The sequence below is a fragment of the Homalodisca vitripennis genome, chromosome 2 (genome assembly GCF_021130785.1).
Source record: "Homalodisca vitripennis isolate AUS2020 chromosome 2, UT_GWSS_2.1, whole genome shotgun sequence".
Lineage (NCBI taxonomy): Eukaryota > Metazoa > Arthropoda > Insecta > Hemiptera > Cicadellidae > Homalodisca > Homalodisca vitripennis.
Window position 1 is genome coordinate 35,168,531 of NC_060208.1, and position 27,855 is coordinate 35,196,385.

At 32.0% G+C, this 27,855-nt stretch overlaps 1 protein-coding gene across 1 annotated transcript in view; it reads left to right on the plus strand.

The window, feature by feature from the left end:
- The first annotated feature begins 9,232 nt into the window (after positions 1-9,232).
- LOC124353790 (ATP-binding cassette sub-family C member 3-like) overlaps positions 9,233-27,855 on the plus strand; it is a 43,487-nt gene continuing 24,864 nt past the window's right edge. The window contains 8 exon segments of the mRNA XM_046803787.1: positions 9,233-9,425; positions 15,488-15,664; positions 19,019-19,144; positions 20,104-20,241; positions 21,551-21,676; positions 25,015-25,208; positions 26,146-26,334; positions 26,609-26,783. Of these exon segments, the coding sequence (XP_046659743.1) occupies positions 9,381-9,425; positions 15,488-15,664; positions 19,019-19,144; positions 20,104-20,241; positions 21,551-21,676; positions 25,015-25,208; positions 26,146-26,334; positions 26,609-26,783 (1,170 nt within the window). The 5' untranslated portion in view covers positions 9,233-9,380.

A 27,855-nucleotide genomic window follows, 5' to 3' on the forward strand; every position in this document is an offset into this window, starting at 1 on the left:
AAACCTTTAAAGCACGAAAACGTTTTAAGCGTATATTTGTTTTTAAAACGTGGACCTAATTTAGTTACTTGTACACATATTTATTTATAACGATCAGAGCCGGGCTAACTATTCTGGCGCCCTAGACAAAGTACCCTTTTGCCGCCCCCTACCTCTCACACTTTTCCCCCCTTCCCCTTCACAAAGAAACACTTCAACCTTAACGGAACTTATTCTATGGAATGTATACGCAACAGGACTTTAATTACTGATTTTAGCGGATTGTAAGTGTATTTTATCCCTAATATAAGTTTAATAAATAAAACAGAAAAATATATTTTGCAATTAGGTAGAGAGAAATGTATTTCAAAAATATTATATAGGATTTATTTATCACTTCATTGTTCGCAGTTTTATCTTTGTGAAACACGAGTATAATTTGCTTTTTTATAAGACCTGGCTTTTTAAATGTGGGATGCCTCCTAATCAAGCTACACCATATTCCGAAAATGTCGAAACATTCTTAGGAGATGTCAGCCTAAATCGTTTCGTTTTTCTTTAGCTATGCTGAAAATTATAAAACCCATGTGAAGCTTACAATAAATAAATAAATAATAAATAAGCCATATCTAGGAAACCGTTTGAGATATAAAAAAAGGTTTAGAAAATGTCATATTAATTCCAAAACCATTTTCTACAGGTTCATAAATAACGAAGTTGTAGCCGAAGTGTTGGAAATCGTTCAAAATTGTTTAAATCACAACTTATTTATTTATGTACTTAAAGAAAAAGTAAAAATTATTATGGTATGCGACATTTTCTAATTTTATTATTAATACCTTTTTTGTATCTCACCTTTTGAGAGATATCAATTATATGTAAATTCCATAAGAATTTTTCTATCACTCAGAATTAGTGAAAACATTACTGAAACTAGTTTCAAACGTGAAAAAATCTATATCTTGTGAATATATCAGCCGTTCTTTGGTCTGCTTGGTACACCAGCTTCTTCAAACTTTAAAAAAGTCACTCCGTTACATATGGGCTTAGAAAAAATTGTATACATAAAAATGTAGTTAGATTTAGCCACATCATATTTCAGTTGTTACAAAATCCACCTATTTCTTTCGACTGAGCAGGAAGGTCTACTTGTCATCTATATTGATATTCAACTTACGATAGTATATTTTTTCTTGTGTGTACTATTGTGTATGTGTATAAACTCCCTGTGAACAACTCCCGTTTTTAAATCATTGCTACGTCCCTGCTGTTAGTATAAAAATGTAATTAATTATTGTCATGAACGGTGAGCAAAGTTACACAAGTGTGGCCTTCAACAAAATAATAGAGTGCGCTGAGATTTCCATAAACGGCAATGTAGTAACGCCGGGAGACGGAAGTTGTTATGTGATAGGTTAACGACCGCGAGCTCTGAGTAACAGAACGACATCAATGGAGTTACCTTATATGGTTCTGCCGAAGGAACTTGGGAGGTAGTAATTGCTACCAGCGGACTCAGCGCACTTGCGGATATTTCGTACACTAACTCCTGACTGGCTTTGGCTAAATTCGTAGCCAACGATTCAATTGTAAAGTTTGAAGTTTCTGTAAGGATTAACAGAATAACGTCTTTAAATTATAAGATAGATCATTATAAACAGCCAATGAGTTATGGTCAATGTGGTATTTATTGTTTGAACTCCAAGTATAAAACTGATGTGTAAATTACAAAATTTTTCAATGTCCCTCGTTAGTGTACAGATGTTAAAACCCTTTCCTGCCCATAGGCTCCGTATGGATTCAGTTTCTTTCTGATTTTCTAGAGCTAACATCTGAAATCTTACAGATTTTAAACTCTGGGGACGGGTAAATTTGATGTTTGGGTGGGGAAATGATTTTTTTCATGTTGGCAGACCTGTAAATTCTCAAAAGAAATGGTTTTGTTCAGCTGAACTCACAGCTCCGTACTAATTGTTATAGTCTGCTGGATTCACGGGTTAATTTTCAGAGATTCATAGTTACTTTGTAAATAAATTTACTATTGATAGTGTACTTTGTAAATCTGGGATAAAATTATTATGATGTTGCCTGGGTTAAAAAAAAAAAAAAAAAAAAAAAGTTCACAAATGTACTACATCAACTGCTGGATTCATAATTTTCAGAGATAAAATTAAGATAAATGGAAAAATTATAATCTTTTGTAAAACACCCAAAATAAGTATAATTGAATCCGTATGGATTCTATAGGCATGACAAGTTCATTGTTTTATGGTAGTGAAGTTCTTCCTATGCCTGTAAGTGCCATATGGATTCAGTTATTTTGTTCAAACGTCATGGTTCCTGCTGTACCTGTAGGTGCCATATGGATTCAATTGGATTTACCTGTGACTAGTGTGTAACTGTGTATATTGCAATTTGTAATAATTTTGACCAGTATTGTAAATAATACATTGTTCATGAAAATACAAAATGTTATTGTTATTATTCTCCTATGATCTAAAAGTTTATTTTTTTATTTTTTTTTTTTTTTGTAAATTAGTGCCATATGGCACCTATGGGCAAATAATTGTGTAGTGACAAAGTAATTGATATTGGATACTTGTGTTCCTATAGAATCCATATGGACACAGTTTCCTAAATGTTTAAATTGTAATGGATTTTCAAAATAATTAATGAAAAGTGTTTATTCAAAGTATAAATAAAAGCATTTTTACAGAAAATGATTTTTTTTTCTTACTTTTTCATAATTTGGGCATGAAAGGGTTAAATGTGTTCCCAACTTGAGCAATTTTAATTTACCTTTACGTTAGCTAGTAGAAGTGTACCAAGATTCAGTTGATAAAGAAAGAAGTGTTTAATATGTTGTTCCTTGGTGATTTAAATTTTTAAGTAACATTTCCGGAATATGCTCAATAGTCTATAAATCACTGAATACGAAGTCAAGTTATATAACTTTGAAAATAGTTAATTACAAACTTTTTATACACGTCATAATTTGGGTTGCGAGGTTAGAAATTAAAGAATTCCAAGATATAAAGAGAGGACTTAATACAAAAATTTATAAAACATTTTTTTTTTTTTAATTAAACATCGCAATATACTTCTCTGTATATTTTAATTTTGGAGTGAAATCAGAATCGCTAATATTTAATGGGCGGAATTTGTAAAAAATCTGAGAACCTGCTCTTTTATGCTTGAATTTATAAAACCCCAATAATCAACAAAACACGTTTGTTTTCAGGACAATGCTCATTGATTCTTTTTCATACCGTAAATTTAAATGTTTTAAGATTGAAGCTTCCTTACGTTTATTAACAACGAATACAAATTACTACTGCTTGCTACAAATTAAAAATAACCGTAGTAATTTACATTAAATTGGAATATCTCGGAATAGTGATAGATGAGAACCTGTCCTGCCGTACTCATATTGACCAACTTTGTAAAAGACTCAGCTAGGAACATATGTCATCAGGCGGACCAAACAAACAAGTGGGGATAAAACAGCAAAAATTGCAAATTTGAACTTTTTGAATACCATCGAAGGTATGGCCTGGCAATATGGAGTGGAACAACAAGCTCAAATATGGAAAGAATGCTTGTAAAGTAGAAAGTGATTAGCTGCCTTGCAGAGTAAAACTAACAAGATAGCTGTCGAGAATCTTTCAAAGAACTAAAAATACTAACGGTAATGGCACTGTACATGAGAGAAAACCATCTTGCATGCTGTAAGAACCAATCAAGATAGGAACCGAGATCTACACGACCATAACATTAGACACGCTATAAAATTTTCACTGCCTCTCACTATTTTACGAATATATATACGATAATTCTCAAGTTTTTACGAAAAGAAGCCTAACTATAAAAGAATATTTTTATTTACATTAAAGTTGTATATATGACAATAGCCGAATTTAATTTCAATAAACATTCAATCACAAAAAATACTTGCTCCGCCGGGATTCGAACCCAGATCTCTCACTTGCCGGGTGAATGTGCTACCGTTACTCCACAGAGCCCTCACTTTTTACAATTGAATTATTTTGTATTTGGCCGTATCTGTCACATATGCGTTTAAATAACCAAACTAACATATCATCGGAAGACTATAGTATACCTGTCAAATGACTTATTTATTTATATTGAATTTTTATAAAAGGCAATAGCCCAATTTAATGTCAATAAACATTCAATCACAAGAAGTACTTGCTCTGCCGGGACTAGAACCCGGATCTCTCACTTTATAAAAGAACCTTGTTACACAGAAACATGCCTTGGCACCTTAATAAAGGAACTGGACAACGACCGAGTAGACAACACCGTGGCTGGAAGTCAGACCCTTCTATTCAGTAAAAGAATTCCTGGAGAGAACCTTGGACTAATGAAGACAATATAATATGAAGAATTTAAAAATACTAAATTTAATAGAAGCTGGACTACCTGAAGTAAGAAAGAAGAAAGCATTTTTAGACAGTATTATCATAACTATTGTACAAAGTTATGAAATGATATAAATACTAAGAAATACAGAGAGCAATATTGTTCTTCTAAGAAAATTGATGAGTGTAAAGGTGATTCATCACTTCAATGGAAAAGAATTAACCAACTAAGTGGTGCAAACATTAAAAAAAAATGGAGTCGATAAGATAGAACTAGGTAACTATTTCGGACCCAGCTGTTGTGGCGCAATAGATAAGCAAATTCTTTCAGGACATCCATGTAAACTCAGATAATCAAATAGGCGAAGTACAGTTAGCTTGTACAGTGAATTTCTTTTTTGTATTACCAACCACAGAAATTGAAGTTACCTCAGTAATCAATGGGTTTAAAAGAAATTCAAAATCCTAGGGCTTTGATAGTATTGCCGTTGTATTGTTGAAACAAATAGTTCAATATGTTTTACTTATTTTATCTCATATTATCAACTTAAGTTTCACAAATGGAGTTTTCCTGAAGATTTGAAGCTAAGCATAGTTGTTCCTATTTTTTAAAATAATTCAAGCATTAAAATCGATAACCTCCGTCCGATTATGCTCCTTTCCCTTTTTTGACTATACAGACATTAGGTAACAAATTAATTCAACTATAAATGCTGTTTCACTAGGTTTTTTAAATTTCTGTCTTTATTTCGATATATTGATTTATTTTACTTTGTTTTACTTTCATAACTTTGTTATATAAGGTTTTTAAATATTATTTAGCATTAAATTATTTAATGTTAACTATTTAGAATTGTATTAGTTGAATATTATTGTATATTTTATTACCATTTTATATCCACATGCTAAATTTGTTCATTTTTTCAATATGAAATATTTACTTCTATTTTTTAAGTAATTTGTGGAAATAAATGTGATTTTAATTTGATTTAATTAGTCTCTTCCAGTTTTTTTTTGAAAGTATTTGAGAAGGTCATGAAAGTACGATTAGTTAAATATCTAAATAATGTACATCTTTAGCTCTAAACAATATGGTTAAACGAAGGGCAAGTCTACTGCAGATGCTCTTATTAGTGTCACAAATTTTATGCATAACAGTTTTAACGAAGATAATAAGACTACGGGATTATTCATAGATTTCAAAAAGCCATTTGAATCAATAGGAGTTAGGGGAATATCTCTACAATGGTTTGAAACATATAAGCACTGCGTAAACATAAGGAATTGTTTTAGTACCCCTACTGTTGTTAGAGCTGGAGTACCACAAGGCTCAGTTCTGTCGGCAACTTTATTTCTAATATTTATAAACGACTTATTAGAATCAAATTTCCATGGAATACCAAGCACTTTTGCCGATGACATAGCTGTCTTTTATTCTATTGCAAATATTCAAGACACGAGGGTAAATATTTCCAATGATTTGTTCCTTTTGAGAAATTTGTGTTACAACAATAAAATTGAAATAAAAGTTAATAAAACAAGGTATGTAAATTATCGTTTTAATGTTTTAATTTCTTGTCAAATCTAAAATATTACAAATTAGCCTGCTTTGATGGAAATTGGGACTGCTTGGTTATAAATAAAAAAAAATAATTTTAAATATCAAAGAGTTATTTCAGATGAGAAACTTACGTGGGAAAAACGTGTGCATTCCATGCATTTACAACTAAAACCAGCTTTGAAAACATTTTATTATTTGAAACATTTTTGTGATGAATATTCCGAATTTTATTTTGTTTGAGACTGTCGCAAAATCGAGAGTCAACTATTTCTCAAGTGCAACCATAGCAAGAAATACACTGTCCGGCACAATGCTGGTTTTTCTAGGAAGATCCTCAGCATTAGTGATAGCAATTCTCTCTTCCTTAGTCGTAATGTCGGCTGTCTCCTTATCATTTTAATGCTCATCTTTATCAGCACCTTCTTCTCCGTTTAGGGACTCCACAATGTCACTATCAAATAGCACTTCAGATACTGCTATACCCTCATCAACAAGTGCGAACTCTTCAAGTGTCTGATCATTGGATGGGAATTGCAGTGTTACCAAATTCCTTGCAGCCTCGATTTTTATATTAATGGGTTTCACTTCTTGTTCGATTTAGACTGGTTCGTTTTCACCAAACATGTATCCAAGTCAAAGTTTTAACACTTCTTTAAGCATTCATTGTCACTCACGCAAGTAAACGCACAACCAAGGCTTAAGTTCAGGACTGTAGCGCAGGCCCTTAATCAGCCGGGCCTCCCCACACGTCTATTTGAAGTAACCGTGTCGACGGTGACGAATGTCTTTCCCGGGGCCCGCCAAAGCTGAATACGGCCCTGTGACTTGCAGACAAAGAACTAACGGGCAACAAACAGATGACTCGCCAACAGGTCGCAACACGCTTCTCCAAGTCTACATTGTGTTCCTGGGGGTTTCTAGATTGCGAGGTCTGTAAAAGAAAAACGAGTTATAGAGGTCAAACTACAGTGAACTTTGATGTATAAACGTAAAATTTAGTCGTACGATTATTTAAAGCTATCCACGGTATTTTTTTAGATTTAGAAAGGTTTTTGGGGTGACACCCACCCGGTCTCTCAACTTTAAGAACAATGTTCAAACAAACAAAAAATAACTAAATAAATCGCTAGCACAAAAATTTTTGTTCAGGGATACCTCCACTAGCACCAGCTCAGCTCTGTGTATAATTCGGGGATTCCCGCAAAAGAGCCTGACGCTGTCGTGGGGTATTCCTCGTTCCATACTCGCGATCTTTGAGGGTTCGGTTCAAACATCTCATTTGTTTCATGAAGTGTGTTGTGTTTGGTTGGCGTGAATTGTTAAACGTGTATTATTCTATAGTGATAGATGATAAAAAGAAAAACAATATATTATATCCATGACCTATCTCATATAAAATTTATTGCTTTTTACTTTTGATGGGGTGACACCACCAACTTCCGCACCGGGTGCCACCCAAGGTAGCTACGCCACTGATTGGAGCTACCGAAGAATTCTAGTTCTAGTTTCCAGGTAGGCCTACCTAGGTTTGACTGTATCTACTAATCTTAATGACAGATTGTTATGATAGACGTGTCAAAATGTTCGTATTTAAATTTATCAACTTCTATTATTCTTGTTTGTGTTCTATGAGACCAAAAGAACAATAATAGTGTCAAACTTGAGTTTCTTCTTTACTTTTTCCTTTTCATAAATAAAAATAATATCTAATAAAGTGTAATTTCTGTTTTTACATTAAATTCTAATGTCGATACCTTTTACGGAATAATTTTGTTTTGAATGGACAACGCATAGACTTATACATAATATCCAGCAGGGCCGTCCCAACATGTTGAGGTACCCGGGGCATAGGATGCCTAGTACGCATTCTCCTACAAAACAGACATACTCGGGAATATGTCCTGGTCTATGGTTTCCAAAAGCATTAGGCTCCACAATTTTTAATGTTTTCCTGTACAAGTCTGTAAGGTTTTTGGATTTGGTTGGGATTTTTTGTATTGTTTATTACAAATGTATCTATTTTTGTATACAATTTTTAATTTAATAGCAGTGTCAATACGTATTAACCCTGCGACTGAATTACCTTGCAATGCAAAACCTTTGTTCTTACATTAACTATATTCTCTTAAATTAAAGTAAGCTGTTGAAATTCTAAAAACTTTCAATTGGCTTCTGAAAGAACTGAGAGATTATATGAGATTGTATTCAGCTCACAATTCTCTTCTAATTGTATTAAAAAACTAGAGTACGGTATTATTTTCCTATTTACGCAAACTCAGAAGACTCTGACTTGTGGGGCAGTTATCTCTTACGTCGTAACTGAAATTGAGAGAAGACGAGATTCTGACAAACTTTACTATTCATCAATACTATCATGAATTGGACAATAACTTCTCAGTGTTTGGTCTGTTAACTATATTCGATTAAAAGAATTATTAGCATGCACAATACTAAACACAGACTCGCTGGAACAACTGTTTACAGCGCGATCCGACGGTTAGGCATAGTAGTACCATTGGCTATCTTGGTTCGGTTGTCTTTGATTATTAACGTCCTAGTGCTGTAATCCTCCTTGAATTACAGCACTCCTTTCACATCTCGCTGAGATTGCGCGCAAAATTTCCTCCCAATATCTCATTGCATTAGGCTACCATACGGCACATATTAAATTGTCATATTGTTGTACTTAGTTAGATTACAAACTTATTTATTCCATCGTGGTTACTTATAAGACCAACATAAAAATGTCCGTTAATGCTCATAGAAACCATCATTGAACTCGATGTCGCTTAGGCTATATAGAAATTAAGCTTCTTGGATAATTTCAAATACATCCTTTGGATTAATTTGTTCTCGAGATATCGTGCGGACAAACAGACAGATAGACAGACAGAAACGAAAAATGTCCAGAACCTCGAGTGATGATTATTGACAATTAATTATAAAGGTCAAGTTCTAAGAAAATTCTACCATACGCAGTTGTAATACGAAGACCTTCATTTAAATAATATTGATATTATACGTTGTACATAGCGAGTCATCGTAATGTCCACAATGACGTTGCAATATAAGGGTAGCAAGTTGTCAAACACAATAAAGGTATTGTAAATAATTTTAAAATATTGATTATTAGCAAAATATCCATGAATGCACTGTCACCATCTAATGTAAGTTATGGATTATGTCAATATGAGTGTCAAGTGGTCGATAGCGAAACAATATCCGTTTGTCTCTAGGGTGCCTTTATCTCCACGCTGATCCTCTCAGATTTATAAAGCTCTGGATGCCAGGAAGCTGTCAGTCTGCTGCGGCGAGCCACACCGGTCGGTACGCGCTCGCGCCGGTCTGTGCTCTGTTTACATGTGAGTTTGCCGCCGTTGCGTCATCGTAGTACAGTCAGTGTTTGCGCGAAATTGTGCAAGTTACTTCACCAAGTTGGTTCTTCCTCGTGGCATATAATGGGATCAAAAGCTGAAAACGCTTTTTGCTACTCTAAATTTTGGGTAAGAAATAAAATGTTATGAATTATCAGCCAATAATATTTTTCTTTAAATTATAAAAAAAATTAAATGTTTACTTACAATCAGCAATAAATTTAATTTATTTATTTTATTACTAATGAATTTATCTTTATCGATTTTATTAATGTACTGTTATGTATTAACGTATAGAGTATAATTATGTTAATCTATTACTTGAGCGTACTATTATCAATCAGTTAGTAAACATTACAATTATTTTATATTATTTACTTTTGATGATGCCATATTTGAAGTTTTCATTATATTTTTGAAACCAGAGCAAATAATTACATTCATGTATCGTACGAAGCGTACGCTGAGAAATTACATTAACTGTATTGCGAATTGAATTGCATCAGGTTTACAACCGGTTTCCATTCATTGCGCATAGTGAGGCATCCAAATACCGAACTTGATATGATGTTATAACTTCGTAATTCTAAGTGCGTTACTAAAGATCCAAATTGTAATAAAAACAGGCAAACCGGCATAACAAAGTTAACTCATTTAAGAATAGGTTGGAGTAATTAAGAACCACCATTTATGAACATTATCTTATTCGAGTTAAAAATACCTATAGTTATATTTTATGTTCTTTAAAAAAAAATTTAACATTTTCTGTATTATTGCTCGTTTTTCTTTATATAACATATATCGTTATTTTTCTAGTTATTCTTATCAGTTTCTAACGTTGGTAATATTGTTGCTCTTCCTGTCAAAAATGTCTTGACATTAAAGAATGTTAGAGTATTGTTCTGTACTTTTAAAAACAATACAATTGGATAGAAAAGACAATATTCCATCCTTTTACTCATACACTATACGTTTATAATGTTATTTTATCTATAAACCCAAATTTTACGTTTTATTCCACTTAACTGGTAGGATGAGTTTGCATTTTGTTAATTAATTTGGCAGAAAACAATCATTTTTAACCATACAAGTATTAAACAACGAGTTTGAATGAACCGTTTGGAAATAAACATTATGTAGATAGATAGATGTACATAATTTTTCTTTGTCCCTTATTATAACATACCTCTGAATTCTGCTTCAAATAATTACCACTTCTTGTGGAATTATCCAAAAACAATTTCTTTTTCCTGTCTTAAAAATTACATCTTAAAAGGGATGTGACCAAAATTTTGCCCAATTTTAGCCTTTTTTCAGATGTATGGTAATTTAAAATTTAACTTAATCGGAAATGTATAAAATATGTAACAATTTTTCAATGGCAAAGGCAGACAAACGAGCACGGAGAAGGGAGATTAGCGAATTCAATGTGGCTCCATATATAGTATTGTGTAGATAAGTGTAAATAGCAATGACTGATAAAGAGCTATCGGCATTGGTGTACACGTGGGGACCATACTCATTGAAACTGTCAAGTACCTAAATCATATCCACGTGTTTTCTATTAGTTAATATTTTTATACAAGTAAATTCTTTCCCCACTAATGGCGTATACTAGACTTCTGAATGCCATTATTATTAGCAATTAGGCCTATCGTATGCGTCAATGTCAGTTTAGAGATGTTACTCGTGGATTAAAGCAAAGTCTACAAATATATTTAGTCATTTAGTAGATCCTGTGTGTAGTATGCCTGCAGTACGATGGCTCGACAATCCGTTGACGAGATCGTTAAAGAAACGTTACACAAATAGTCATAAGAAATTATCGTAAATAAAAATAGAAGAATCAAATTTTGCATAACCGTAGTCCTCCTAAATAGTAACATAAATAAGTTAAGTAACTAAAGAACAGTTCTGGAAAGACTCCAGCCGTAATGGGATCACCATTATGCCTGGTAAAAGCTTTTTTTATTTAAGAAAAGGCTGATTAATGACACTTTTTCATCCCTTGATAGGAGACGGCATTTATGGAAATAGAAAAAGATAGAGGATCTACACAATATGCACAGTACTATAATTATTGTAGTTGAATAAAGAGCGTAAATTAATTGAAATGTTATATGAAACAGGAGAATTATTTAGTGACACTATGATTTTCTGCTTATTGTAACATCGTTTTCTAGTCGTGCTCAATCCCTTGTTCTAATCGTGATTGGGATATGAACGCAGATTTTTTAGTGACTAATAGCTTATCTTGTGCGCTTGAGAGCCATCACCAGGAGTTTCCCAGGCAGCTAAAAACTTGAGTATGGTGCTTGAGCATCGGCTGTAATAACCTTGAGTTTAAAACAACAAGAACAATGTTATGCATCAAAACACATCTAAGCCCTTATTTGTAATAGTAAAGATATGAGAGTTGCCAAAAAACAAATATAAATAACACATATCAAAACTCTTTTTCGTTTTTCTTGTAAAGTCTATATTTTTCAGTTTTCAAACCATTAAGGACAGTAAAGTTTGTGATTTTTCCTGCAGAAAGAATACAAGTATCAAAAAGTCTTTAAAAAAAGCATTGGGCTACTTATTAATTATATCTTCTAAATGAGATCTCCCAATTCTACGACGATGTAAGGACATAATTGTGTTTTTGAGGTTTACCATTTTATCTTATTGGGCTAAAATCAAGATGCTTACTAGTACACCCGACTCTTAATATTACAGCCAGAGCTGAGGGGGCTGTGCGGCGTAAGTACTCTAGCCATCTACCCCACACATGACAGTTAATATACTCACTATTATCTTTTATTTTTTAAATTAAAATTTTTAATTGCATCCTTTACATATCATCCTCAATTAATTGTTCCTATATTTATTCGTACCGATTCCATTAGTACTGGTAACAAGAAATCAAAAAAAAGAAAAAGTAACAAAAGTTATATTTCATTCAACACATTCTCGAACCTTCAGGTTGATTAGCCTTTTTAAGCGGTTTGAACAATATATCTACCTAGAAATATGATACCGACTTTGTTAATTTGAGTGCACAATGCAAAGTCATGTGTGATGAATTGAGTTGACGCTAGAAAGGACAACTGCCAGTTGACCTGAGGTTCAATATGACCCTGAGTACTTAGAGTGGTTTGCTTGTATAGTATGTGTCTATTTTCTTGACCTTTCCATTCTGACCATTTACGTATAATAGGCAAAGCTGACCACTTGGCAAACCCCATATTAAAGATTTCTGCTTGTTATCTTGTCACAAAACTACAAATGTATTACATTCTCAGTTTCTTCCAGTTCCATTTCTGATTATGTGAATATAAAACGAACAAAATTTAAATGTCTATGCAAATTAATTATTAAAGAGATTAGAATGAATAAAAAAAAACATCAATTGGGTTGAAAAGAATAGGACTTACAACATACTTCAATTAGTCAGACATGTTAGTGTGCTTTTGATATGTAAGACATTTCTGGTCTCAGTGACACCCTGGTACAATACTTTTATCAATTCAATTGCAGGACAGGTTACAATATAACTACAATATTACATGCAGCAGCAAAATAAAAACTACAATTATGGCGACATCAAGCGATAATCAACTAAAAGTGATTGCATACGATCAATTACTATAGTATAGTCTAATATACTATCTTTAAAGTTAATGAACACCAAAAGTACCACATTGTAAAATAATTGGCTGAGCTTTGGTGATGCCTATCATTTGAATGATTGGAAAAATTTTATTTCTGTCTGTTAGTCCGCATGATATGTAGAGAACGAACGAAGTGACGAATAGACTTGAAATGTTACAAGAAGCTTTATTTCAATATAGGTAACATCGACTTCAGGAGACTCACAGCTTACTGGCACCCATTGCTTTATAAATCTGAAGGGATCAATAGAGATGCCGTAGAGATAATGGCACCCCAGAAACTAACGGTTGTTGTCTTCCTATCAATCAATTGACACTTACATTGACATAATCCATAACTAACTTTTGATGAAGACCATGCATTTATCGATATTTCCGGCTTAACCAATATTTTAAAATTAATTACTTTAATATCTTTATTATGTTACACAACTTGTTACACTTATATTACATCGTAATCGTCGACATATTACGATCATCCACAATATGTACAACTTATAACATCAATATTATTTCAATGAAGGTCTTCGTATTAAAACTGTTCATGGTAAAAGTTTCTGTGATCTTGCCCTTTATAATTGTCAATAATGGACTGAACGTTAGCGAAGCCAATCTCTCGAGATCCTAGGAACATTTAATTTTCTTTTGTCTGTTTTTCTGCATGTCTTTCCATCCGCATGATATGTAGGAAACGAACTGATCTATAGATTTTAAATGTTGTGTGAAGTTTAATTTTTATATATCACCATTTCGACTTCGATGATGGTGGAAGTCACTCCACATGGAGTTTGACTGAGCAAATGAACACTTTTACATTTTTCTTACGTTGGCAGCTAAAAAAATCGTACAATAAATAAATTTGTTAACAAACTGAGTACAATCATTTTACATTTTAACATGAGACATAATAAACGCATTTATTATAGACTTTTGTATACAAAGTCAGTGAAGCCTGTTACTCATCAAATGGTGTGATGTACTCCTTGTATTAAATCAGAATGCTACTACTTTTTACCGGCTGAAAACAGGTTAAATTCTATCCTGGATTTTTTAGTACTTGTTTTGACGACATTTTTATAATGATCGACACATCACTGAAATCAGGTGTAGGCATATGAGAGCCTTAATACTGAAAAAGCACTACATAATAATGAAATTAGATGGTCTCATATGGCAGATTGGAAAGCTGACATATGTTTTATGATTGAGAGTGTTATTTAATTAGTAGAATGTTCTCAGCAGGGTGTGGCTCCGTCGCATCGAGTAAAACTCACACATTAATTAGCACACAGTGGATATGACCCTGCAAAACAGATTTAACATTAACACTAATACAGTATAAACTGCTCACCTTGTCCTTTGATGTCATAAAATACACCAAAGCTGCGGTCCGTAACAACTCCATCCACCATATCCACATGCCAACTGTAATTTTTCATTGGTTTGTTGCATGAAGACTAGTAAAATCCCACCTTGTTCTTCATTTTTATTATTGATGTTGAGATGGCACGATCTATGATTGAGCATTTGAGACATTTACTCTATTGAGTGTTACATTTCTCATTATTAAAAAATCTATAGGCCAGTTTGGCTGCAATGTGGCATCAAAGTGAATCTTGAATATAGTGTAACATCTAGGATAAAAGCTTTTCACAAATTAATGCAAACGACACTATCTTCTAAATTTTTAATGAATGGAGTTGATTAATGAACTTACGAATACTTCTCTACTAACATGTTGGGGTTGAAACCGTTAGAAATTAAGTTTTATTGTGTTCTCAAATATATTTCAAATATAGTTACCAAACAAGAAATAATCAAAACAAAGTGAACCAAAATTATGACAAACAAGAATTATACAAACAATCTGGAGTATACAAAATTAACTGTAGTAACTGTGAAAGCTATTATATTGGGCAAACTGGTAGAAATTTTAATAAAAGGTTTAAAGAACACATACAAGCTTTGAAAACAAATAAAATGTCTACAATAAAATCAAATTTTGCTGAACACTTATTGGAAACTGACCATAACTACACAAATATTAGAAAGAACATGGAAATTTTAGATATTGAAAGGAAAAGAGAGAAATAGAACACAAAAGAAGAATTACATATCTATCTAAATTATAATAAAGATCCTTATAACATTTTAAATAGTAATCTGAAAGATAAGACAAACCCAATTTAAAATAAAATTAAAATATTAAATACAGATTAGTAATCAAAAATTACAACTGTGTCATTTAAATTTAACATATGTTTAAATGGTCCACATGTGTATATTTAATTGTTTATTATTTATTTATTTAGAGGCTAATGTACACTGATGATGGTTGAATACCGAAACACGTGTATGTCAATAAAAACATTTTTTTTAAAGGGTTTTAGTTACTTTTCATTACATTAATTCAAATAGTAAATATAAATAAATAAATATATATATAGGGAAATGTTTTTCGGGTGTTGTGCCCACGCTTTCATGTAGATACATATCTTAGTTAATTATTATATTTTAACTAAATCAATCGTTCAGGACAATGCGGCAGTATGGGATACATCATACCCAGACTTTTCCCTTTGCTTCGAGAAGACCGTGCTGGTGTGGGTGCCTTGTCTGGTGTTGTGGCTGCTCTCACCTATAGAGATTTGTTTCATCCTCAAGAGCAAATGTCGGGACATCCCATGGGCCCCCTTGATAACAGCCAAACTGGTAAGTTCAGTCTTTGTTTTTTTTTGTTCTTAATATCTGAAGTCTCTCGAGTTATACTGGCTTGGAATTCTATTGCGTAGTAAATAAGCCAATAGTTTTGTGTTTAATAAAGCATAATATAATATGAGTTTTCATGCAATATCTATGTAATGCTATCCGCAATATTGGCACAAACAAGACATATAAATTTAGATTAAATGATGCCCCTATCTCGAAGAGCATGAGACAGCATTTTTGAACATCTGTGGATTTTCTGATTAGATAAATTTGAACATGGAATTGTTAATGAGTCATTGCCTATAGCAAGATTAATGATACAGCATCTTACTTACATCTCGGTTCATTTAAACTAGGCTATCGGCAGTGAAGATAATATATAAGCTGAGAGGGGATGTGCACTAATGTATAAAGTAATGTATACAAATGACTTAGACAGTATAAAGTTCAGCAGCAACCCCATCTAGTAGAGTCATTTTGGAAAAATAAGTAGTCTACCTTGCAAGAGGTCGGGGGATTGTGAGGTGCTTATATCAAAATTTGTTTATAATTGTTAAAACCGTAAAAGATTGTTATATGGTACTATACCATGTCAAAACAGTTAAAATCTTGTTGACCACTGCATGTTTTATGGCAAAGGTTACATCATCACATGGTTATAAACACGTGACAATGTTCTACATGGGTTGGAAAAAGTTAAAATAAAAAATAACTCTCATTCAAACATGCAGGACAAATACGAAAAACAAACACACCCTAAATATTATTATTTTGAAAATTCACAGATCTAATTCAATTCTTAATCAATTTGTACAGATCAATATTAATGTGATATGGATTTTTTTATTTGTACCAAAAGTTTGATAAATATTTTACAGACAAATAATCAAAAAAATATTAAAAGTGCAAAGTAACTAGAATTTAATATTTTACTTCAAAAATAGGTGCCATATAATTTTCTAAAATTAAAATACTGTTTCTATTATGATTTTTATTTGAAGAGAATTTAAATCTTGTGACAATTATAACGTTTTACATCGAACCTCTACAATAATATTTTGCTTTCTCAAAAAGGTTTCTCACACAATCAGTACCATTAATAAATATATATTAAGTAAAATTTTGAATATCAAAAGTAAAAAAAATTATTTGGACATCTGAATGTATGATCATGAGTTGTTTAGTAACAACGAGATTGAGTCACTCAATTTTTTTTATAAATTAGTATAAATATCACATATTTTTGTTCTTTAAAAGATAATTTACTTGTAACCCTTTAAAATATATAAGTATTCTATTTATAGTTAATTAACCTTCCATCTTTGACCCATGTTCTTCTTTGTTCAATATTTTGTTTGCTTCTACAATTATTTCATGGGTGTGGCTGTGTACCCTTCTCTTAACGTTTACCTCTTATGCCTTGTTTGTATGTGTCTTACTGTAGTTTCAGGCAGTTACTTTGAACCATTTAATGCTGAATTAACTGTTGTATATTGTATTTTCTTTTGGGAAACATTTTTTTGTGAAGTATTTAAACCCTCCATGACCCCTACTCTCCAGTCTGGTGTACTTCTCTTCTTCATTGTTGGATCGTGGGCCCCCTATCATCAAAGGGTGAATCCACTGTTCCAAAGCTTATAACCTACTTTTTCGTATATACTTTAAGGACATGAAGTATATTAGTATGTTAACAAATGCTTTTTTGGATTTCGAGAAAGGTTAAAACAATAAATGAATTGTTATTGTGTAAAATAGTTAAATATAATGATGGTTTGTCCTGATGGACAAGGGCTACATTACAAGGTACTAAGAAAACTTTTCATTCATAAACTGTTATAAACATTTCTTTAAAGAGATACATCCTTGTGTAAGGTATTTAATACAAACGTTATTGTTCTATTGAGTTTAACATTTTAAATATGACAATACTGCACCAAAGTTGAGACTGTGCTATAGATTCATTTTGAATTTGGAACTAGTGCCATACTCTGAGAACAGTTCCATTTTAGAACATAATTCAGAAACTGAGGATTGAAGACACTTCTAGGATACCCCAGTATCGGAATATTCTTCCAAAACTAAACATTTCAATAACTAATTACTGTTCAAATAATGACTTTCAAACTTGTATTTTTACCTGATTATAAATTATTATTACAAAGGTAAACTTAAAATCCTAAAGTACTAGATTTTGTTAATTTTTAAGTTTATTTAAAATGTTTGATACAAAGTTGTAGCTTATTGTGTTCATTACATGGACCTAGTATTTTAACAAATCTAATATGGTCATTGGAGTGAAGGCCTTTCCTATATTCTTGAGAACTCAATTCTTAATTTCATGGGAACTACATAAGAGTGATTAATAGGCTACAACTAATTTTCCTTAAGATGGTAAAAATATTAAGATTTAATTTGTAAAGTAAATTTATTTATACATTGACAAACCTCCCACTTCTTTGCTTAAAGTTTGTTGTTGACGATTGAACGATGGTAAAACAGGTAAAATCCTGTTTCCATCACAGACCTACCAAGTTTTATCAATACAATTTGTATATTATAATCCTAACCCTAATATAAAGGTACTCATTCCAGAAGAAAGGTTCATTTCTGGCTGGTTTATATCTTGCAGTTGAATTCTACACTGGATAAAGCAAAAACGGGTATGTCACGTCTGGGCAACACTATGGATATCTAGGGTGACACATGACTAACCACAAATGTCGAGATATTGGGAGTGGATGTGTGATTAATATGTCTAGGCTACTGTGAGGATGACTGTTGGAGTGGGTGGAGCTCCCTTAGTGTTAAAGGCTGCTGTAGTCTGGACATGGAGTAGTGACCCTTATCCATTTCAACTTCAGAGGCTGGAACAGAGAGCTGCCTCCCCTTCTTTCAAGGAGACAACAAAGATATAGTACCGCTATCCCCCTCATGGGATCTCAACAGGAGTCAGCCTTACCCATCCTGAATATCTTGTCACTCCGGAAGCAAGCTCAAAGGTCCTTTTAGGACTAAGTGATAAGGGAGGTTTCTCAACTTTCTTGTCCTAAATAAACAGAAAAAAGCATGAAGATTTATCAAAAGAAATTCACAATCAAGACACTACTTCAATATTGTTTGTAACTAATAAACAAGTTTATCAATGAATTCTTGTACTAATCCAAGCAGATAACGATTATACATTAGCCTTGTTGACTTTGAGATAACATGCTAACTAAATCATCAGGTATACATACAATAGTGATAAGGGTTTTAGATCTTTCGTAATTATTTTTTTAATTCAAACGTGGATGATTCTATTTTTTATTGAATTTAAAGACACTATAGTATATTACCTTTCATTGTTGTATCCAACAGTTGCTGAACCTGGTGCTGATAGGCATCAGTAGTGTCAACTTTGTCGGATCAGCAGTTCAGCACTTCCAGGATAAGAGTGTGTTCGCTGTGGATATGTGGACACCAGCGATACAAACACTGACTTTTGTAAGTACTAATAACATTGTAATATATGGACCGTGTGCAATGTTTCATTAAAAACCTCTATTAGTAGACTGTATTCCAGATGTTTCAGTACATTTTTTAATTTGTTCAAATAATATCAGAACTAGAAGGATCAGTCTAACTAAATGACTCTAATTGTCATTCACGCTTTTGGATACATGTTTAAAACATTCTATATCAGTTACCTATTGAATTAATTATACAAAATTTGCATTGCAGTGCAAAATTAATTCAAAAAGTATCTTTTGAAAGTATAGACTATTTGATTATTCTTGAAGAGTTTTTGACAGTAGTTTTTAACAGGTTAACTCTTTTTAAATTGTCACCAGCATGTTTTAATTTCTTCATTTAAATAAAAGTAAATTTTTCACTATGATTTACTTTACCTTTCGTAAAAATTATTAAGGGTAAAAACATATTTCATGTTCTATTCTTCTGCAAATAAATTGTTATTATGATTCACATTATTTAATACCACATTTCCCAATAAGCTAAGTAAGATATAAATCCAGAAAATCCTTAATAAACTAGAAAATTATTAAATCTCAAAACAAAATAAACCTAAAACTAAACAAGTATTTAATTAAAAATTTCCCATTTAAAGTTTTAAATATTATATTTAGTCAGAACTAAAATATTTAAACACAACTTTTTTCTGAAAACAATGCTAAAAATAAAAGGCAAGCTAAAATCAAGACTTTCTAAATACAAAATAAAACTAACACTGGTACTATAAAAAAACTAATCAAATAAAAACATTGAATTCAAATATATTTGATTTGAAAGCATTACATATCAGGATTCATTGTGTCTTCCTATATCACAAAATATGCTATGAATTGCTTATCTTGTTTGCAATTGGTACTTATTCACACCTCAGGGGTACTGTTTATGGCTGTTCAGTTTTACACAAAGTTAAAGTTTAATTATTTCATTTGCAGTTACTAGCAGCTGTGCTCCTCATGTGGGACAAAGTGCGAGGACTTCACACCTCAGGGGTACTGTTTGTGTTTTGGCTGCTGATGAGCATTGCGGGTGCTGCCCAATTCCGGACCGAAATCATTAGTGCTGATATTCCTGTGAGTAGCATCAGACACTTAAATCTTACATGTTTGCTTTGTAATTTTCATCAGTTTAAACAGTTAAACAAGGGTGAAGTTGGCATAGTTGAACAATAGTTATTTTTACTTCAATTTTTAGACTTTCCGAATTAAGAGAAAATTCACAAAATTGTAGTAGCATTTGTATTTCCTAACTGTATTGAGTTGAACACAGTTTTAATGGTTTTTAATCTATTTTTGATGATCAAGTATTTGAAAAAACTAGTTTTTAATCTTTTACTTTACAATATTTATCCACCCAAGAAAAAGATCAGATTTTGGTTTTCGAAATAAAGTGTTTTTGCTTTTTGTTAAATCTTATCAACCTTTTTATGGCTGATGAAGCCAAAAGTAAAAACAGAAAATTGCAGGCAATACTTTAAACACTATCCAGAGTCTCAAATTTTTATTTAAATGGTTCCAATTTGGTCTCTATGTACATTCTTATTTATTATCAACTGCCAAAAACTGTATTAACTGTCTTTTATTTTTATTCGTAGATAAGTTTCTGTGCATAGTCAATGATCGTTGTAAAATAGTTTTTGAATTATTTATTACCCATAAAATAGGATAACTCTTCAGACTGATTTTCTATAACATGAGATCTAATTTCCGCTATGGGCTAATTTCCATGATGACGCATGTATATACTTTCTCTGACTTTCAAGGTCCCAGCAAAAATAGTTTATTTTCATATGAATGTCAGTTGAAAATGATTTTTTTATCGGATATAAAATTTTCCATTGGGATGGCAATCATTGTTAAGAGTGTCAGTTTGAGAATCAAACTTTTCAGTTCGTTCTCGTGTCGAAATAAAAGTTGAAAAAATAAAGATACAATTATAAATTTGTTTAATTATTTTTCATTTAGCAACAATCAACAAATTTTTGTGTCTTATAAATTACAAAATTATGTGCAGAACATTGAATTTCCATATTTATATTATATTGGAGTAAATAGACTATTAAATTGTCACAACTATCAAAACTCTAGTAACTAAATGTTCTTTTGTTAACTAAACACAAACTGGATATTCTTTCATTCAATCAGTAGTTGCCATATCTAATCATACTCAAATATCTAACCATTTATAACTCAATTCAAAATTTAGAACAAGTGTGTTGTAGTGTTAGTGTTTTTAATATACAAAACATTTTCAATCAAAGTTGTTTACTGCAAAAATTATAGAAGATAAGATCTCAGAAAGCAGCACTTTTCTTTTATGATGTGCTGAAAGGCTGGAATAATGAAATATGAAGTGCTGATGTTTTCTAATATTTGGTTACAGAACTCAGAAGAAAACAGCTTCAGATACGTCCTGTATATGATCTACTACCCAATCGTTGTGGTTATGATGGTGCTGAATGTGTTTGCAGATCGACCTCCGAGATACACATATTATTCTAAATACGAGGTAGATATAGAATTGGATTGTAAAAATTTGTATTTAGTCAGTAACAAGAAGTATATAAAGTTTGTATACAAGACATTTACTTCATGCACTGTTGGTTAACAATATAAATGCTATTTTGATATTAAATAAATAAATAAATATACAGGGTGAGGCAGACCACCCGTACAGTACGTATAGCGGCCAAACCAAACGAGGTAGATTATTCGTTACAACTTAAACCCCCCTATTTCCACCCTAAAGAATTTGTAGAAATTATTTTGAAATCTCTAAAAAAACTCCCCAAAAGGGTCGTTTTTGGGGGGTAGGGGTGGTTTTTGGAAAATTTTCAAATGTTAAGGTATGTTGAGTTATACCTCATTTTAAAGGTATTTCTTCACTGATTATTTTTTATGCTAAAAGTTTGAACCTATCTTTCCGCTTATGTACAGGGTACACACCAAAACGTGAAAAAAATCAGTGTTTGTTGGTAAATTTATTGCAACTACCTGCACAAATGTAAAGAGACGATATTTTTATATTCAAAACTAATGATGAGACAGCTTATCAAAAAAATATAATCAAATGCCACCCTACCCCCCAAAATTTTACACATTTAAAAAATACATAGAATTTTGAAATACTTAACAGCTCCAATCTAAAAAAAAACTCAAATAGGCAACCTAGGTTGTGTTGTACATCATTATAAAGGTCTTTAAAAAATAAACATTTTCTACATTTAAAGTTTGTCTCTATCTTCAATGGTTTCAAAACTGTAGTGCAAAATTTTAAATAATTTTACTCAATGTGTTTATTAGAAAAGTCAGTGCAATGTGCAAGTAAAATAAAATTCCAACAGTAAACTGGTCTCTTATGTTTATTAATGAAAAAAAAAATACTGTACCCAATTTTTAAAAGTCTTTTAAAATTTAAAAAGTTATTGGAACACCGTAAACTACAATGTCTTACGATAGGTGCTAAATTCTCTCATGAAACAGGTAAATTACCCAATTATTAAATTAGTACATTTTGAATAATTATAAAAAAGTTGTACACTTAAATTTCTCAAAATGTATAGGAGAAAACCTGCTGTTATTTCATCATTGATGTGAGTGCCATGGAAGGAAGGAGTATCCTGCCATTATTAAAAAAGATAAACACTTGAAACTGGTTTTGAAAACAAATCTACCATGTTACAGCAGCATCATGGTAAATTATCAATATGACAATTATCAATTATCAAACTAAAACTAACAATAACCTAGTAACTGACCTCATGGAGAGTTAAAACCGGTGCTCAAACTGCAACCCATTGTTTTCCAGACAGAGTTCAATCCTTGAGGTGAATCTATCTACAGCTCTCATTATCTCTTCTCTACTGATCGTGTTTATAGCCTCCCTTATCCACCACATCATGCCCTCTCTAGTTGTTGGTCTTGATTTATACACTAGGTCTTTTAGTCTACCCCACAAGTAAACGTCCATACACGTTAAATCAGGAGATCTCGCTGGGTAGTTCACAGGGCCCGCCTCTTCCAATCCATTTGTCATGGTACTGCTCGTTTAGAATGAATTGAGAATCTTCGGCGTAGTGTGCTGGTGCCCCATCATGCATAAAACCACATACGTTGTAAGACTTCCTCAGGGATTTTGATTAGAAAGTTGATATAAACTACTCGGTCTAGGCGATCGTCAAAGAAGAATGGCCCTACAATTTTGTCACCGATAATACCGCACCAGGTATTTAGGTGTCCAGTACCTACTTCTTGCATCCAGTGTGGGTTTTCAAACACCCAGTATCTCATATTGTGACGGTTTCACTTCTCGGTTATTCCTAAACGTAGCCTCGTCACACCACAGAATGTTACGGTGAAAGTTTTGATTTTGTTGTAGTTTTTCTCGAGCCCACAAACAAAAGTTCATGCTATGAAGGTAGTCATCTACATGGAGTTTCTTGATGTAATGACATCCTATATGGGTGCATTTTTATGATCGTGAACAATTCTTAAAACAGATCTTTGACTCATACCAGAATCAAGAACTACTCTTCGTGTAGAATCCAATGCGGATTCAGTTCAAAGGCTGCCAAAACTTCGGGTGCCCTATCACTTCTCACGGGTCTAGCGAGTACCTTTCCTTTGTTGTGGTCAGGTTGAACATGACCTGTTTCACGAACTCGACTAGCAAGTCTTGAAAAACGTTCCTGGAGTGATGTTCGCGGTCTGGGTAATGTTTGGGCATAAAGAAGAGCGGCAGCTGAGTAATTTTTGGAAACATCCCCCCTAATACCATAAGCATCTGGAATCCCTCCTCATTTTGAGAATGGCATATTAAGAACAAACAAAAACTTACACATACGTACTTTAAAAAAAGTGTAAACTAATATCTACCTCATACCACCAGGTCACAAGAACAACTGAATAGGGAGACGATAATAACAGAGATTAGATAAGAGACCAAGGAATTGGTTCCAAAATTTTTTCCAGGGGCAACTCGTGTATTTGGAATTATTAAAACATGAACACCATGGTTAGATTGCTTTTTGAAACCTGTTACACTGATAGAAATCCTGCTTTCTATTACATTATTTAAAAACAAATTAAACTTAAAAGTCCAACTTTTGTTCCATATTTTCATTGGGTTTTGATATTAAAATTCAAACTAACTTAGTAAAATTATTTAAAAATCTATTTTTGTACTACAGTTTTGAAACCATTGGAGATAGAGACAAACTTCAAATGTAGAAAATGTTTATTTTTTAAAGACCTTTATAATGATGTACAACACAACCTAGGTTGCTATTTGAGTTTTTTTTAGATTGGGGCTGTTTAAGTATTTCAAAATTCTATGTATTTTTTAAATGTGTAAATTTTGGGGTAGGGTGGCATTTGATTATATTTTTCGATAAGCCGTCTCATCATTAGTTTTGAATAAAAATATCGTCTCTCTACATTTGTGCAGGTAGTTGCAATAAATTTACCCACAAACCCCTGATTTTTTTAACGTTTTGGGGTACCCTGTACATAAGCGGCAAGATAGGTTCATACTTTTTGCATCAAAATAATCAGTGAAGAAATACCTTTAAAATGAGGTATAACTCAACATAACTTTACATTTGAAAATTTTCCAAAAAACCACCCCTACCCCCCCAAAAACTACCCTTTTGGGGAGTTTTAGAGATTTCAAAATAATTTCTCCAAATTCTTTGGGGTGGAAATATGTGGGTTTAAGTTGTTACGAATAATCTACCTCGTTTGGTCTGGCCGCTATACGTAACTGTACGGGTGGTCTGCCTCACCCTGTATATATATATTTATTTATTTGGTTTAAAAAATCTGAATCTCTTTTATTTCATTTTGTAGAAAATATGCCCTGAGGTTACGTCGTCATTTGTGACCCAAACATTTGTCGGCTGGTTTGATGGACTTATTTGGCAAGGTTTTCGAAAAACTTTGACATCTGCAGACCTTTGGAACCCTAAACTTGAAGATACATCAGCATATCTTGTGCCACGATTTGAGAATCTATGGAAGAAAAATTTTGCAAAAGCTAACGGGTAAGGTTATAATTTAATTAGTAGCATTGAAAAAATTAGTGCAGTCTCACAAGTTGATAACACACAATGAGTAGCAAGCTATTAACACTGTCATTGCTAGTCACTGCATTGATTGTTAATCAAAATGTTAAAATAATCTTAAATAAAAGCTATAATCCCAGATTAGTAGGTTTGATTATAAAAGCTTCATAAATATGTGTATCAAATTCTTAACAGACATAGAAACCTCCTCATCTTTAGTTAAAAACTATAGCACTTAAGCATTTCATTATTACAATAATACCTTTCCTTGATTAATTCAGAAATTCTAATAATTCTTACAAACAAAATTAAATGCTTTATGTGAATTAAAGTAAAGTTAAAATTTAAGTAGTTTCACAATTGTTAAGAACTTTAAAGACGTAATGATTCTTGGATGTACTTAATTATTTTGAAAGTCAATGTTCTTTAACAGATGAATCTGAAATGGAAACAGTCTTCTAGCTTAAACACTTTCTTCGATCATTTATCTTCTATTTTCTTTTTTTATTTATTTATCCAAAATTGTTTAGTTTTTACACAATATTCTGTGGTTTTCATTTAATCTTATTTCCTACTGAGCAAGACTACAAAGTGCATTTGGTATTCTTTTATTTTCGATTTTCTTTCTTTGCATTCTGGCACCTCAGTAACTTAAATAAGTAAGCTTAAATGGAAACGTTAGTTTTATCATTTCATTGATGTTTGCATCTGGAGAAATTTTCTCATCAAACAATCACAATCGTCCAAAGTTTTACACCCTTTCAAAAACCAATTTTTTTCGAACCAAAAAATTGCTCTTTAATTAATTTTTATTTTTACTGTGCCTGTATTTCATTTATAGTTTTGTTATCAATTTATTGTGTATTTATTATTTATTTGTCTCAGTTTTAATTGATTGTGCACCTTTTACTTCTAGAACAGCAGAGCCAACTAGGAAAGGCATACCAAATGGGACACACCACATTTCAAACTCAAAAAATAAACCAAAAAAGCCAGTATCCATACTGGGACCTATGGTGAGAATGCTGTGGGTACCAATTTTGATTGCAGGATTAGCCAAATTCATAGCAGATGCTTTAGAGTTTATCAATCCTCAAATATTGAAGTAAGTAGTATTACTCGTATATAAAAGTAAGCTTTAACTTGCATCTTAAATTCTTTGGTCTTTGTACTGTCCTGAATCTCACAATTAAAAACCATCACCACATTTTGATAGTGTGTTTTTTATACTGGAAATTCTTTTTGAGAAATACAAAGTCTAATATGTTGAGGGGTAAAACTTATACCACAATTTGTATCTATTTCTCCTTTAAATTAAAATTATTATTATTAAATTATTACTGTTTAAGCTCAAAACTGATTTGTTTCTCCTTGTCCAGTTTGCTTATAAGATATGTCGCTGGAAAAGACTACATGTGGAAGGGATTTTTCTATGCAGTTTCCATGTTCGTGTCAGCTGAACTTTATACTCTATTCCTGAACAAGATGGCGATGAATATGTTTATCGTTGGAATAAACTGGAGAACTGCGATCATGGCAGCTGTTTATAAAAAGGTGATTTTAGTAACTAAATTCTGTTTGAATCCAACAGTGAGAAAAAATAATGGGTTTATTTATTACATCATACCTAAAATATATTATTGGTAACTGTGTAAAAGTCCACTGTATAATCTAAGCTAGTTTTTTTTTTTTAAAGTCAGTATATTCTGTGCCTTATTTTTCCATGTATAAGTACAATAAATCTTTAAAATGTATGTATAATGTTGATGCAGTATTTATTGGTATAGACATTTTTTTAAGGTTTGAGAAATAATGGTTTTGCTACAAAGGGAGGTTATATCTGTAAGCAATATATTTAGAATACAAAAACTGTATTTACTTTGAATTTAAATAGAGCTGGTTTAATCTGATCAAACAAAAATTGTAGTTGTACATAATATGTTTTCTGTCTTCATAACAAAACAAAAACATATAGTCCTACTTGCAACCGATGCTGTGCTAGTTTGCTTAAGTTAAAAGAATAAGTGGACATATTGAAAATAAATGAGACAATTTCATCTATGCACAATGTGTGACTGAGAAGAAAGTTCACCTCATCTCATCATTTGATCTGAGAAGTCAATTACTGCTGAAGTTGATACGCTTGCACAAGCCGGGAGTGCCAAACATGTCACAGTTAAGAGGCATCAGCTGTTTGTTGCTCTCAGATTGTGTGAGAGTATCTCTAAGGTGATTGTGCTCACTTATGTATTGATGGATTTTGTTGAAAAAAATACCGTTGGAATTGTAATACAATTTTTTTAATAGTTATTTGCTAGTAAGTTTTTTATAACTATTATTATTTTTTTGTTATTTAACTTTAAAAAGTTTCAATAAGCTCCATTTTGTTAACATTAAAGCAAATAACGTAACTATTTTTTTGAAGTTTTCTCTAATTCAAACTTATGTGCCAAATTTGATATCTTTAGTTTAACTAGTTTTAGAGATAATTCTTTTATAAAAAAAATACAAAAGAATTGTATTTCTAGCAGCTAGCTGCTAAACGAGACATTTCTTAACCTATGTTTATATGACTTTTTTGTTTAAAATGAATGAGTACCATCACCCTATATAGAAGTTTGTGACA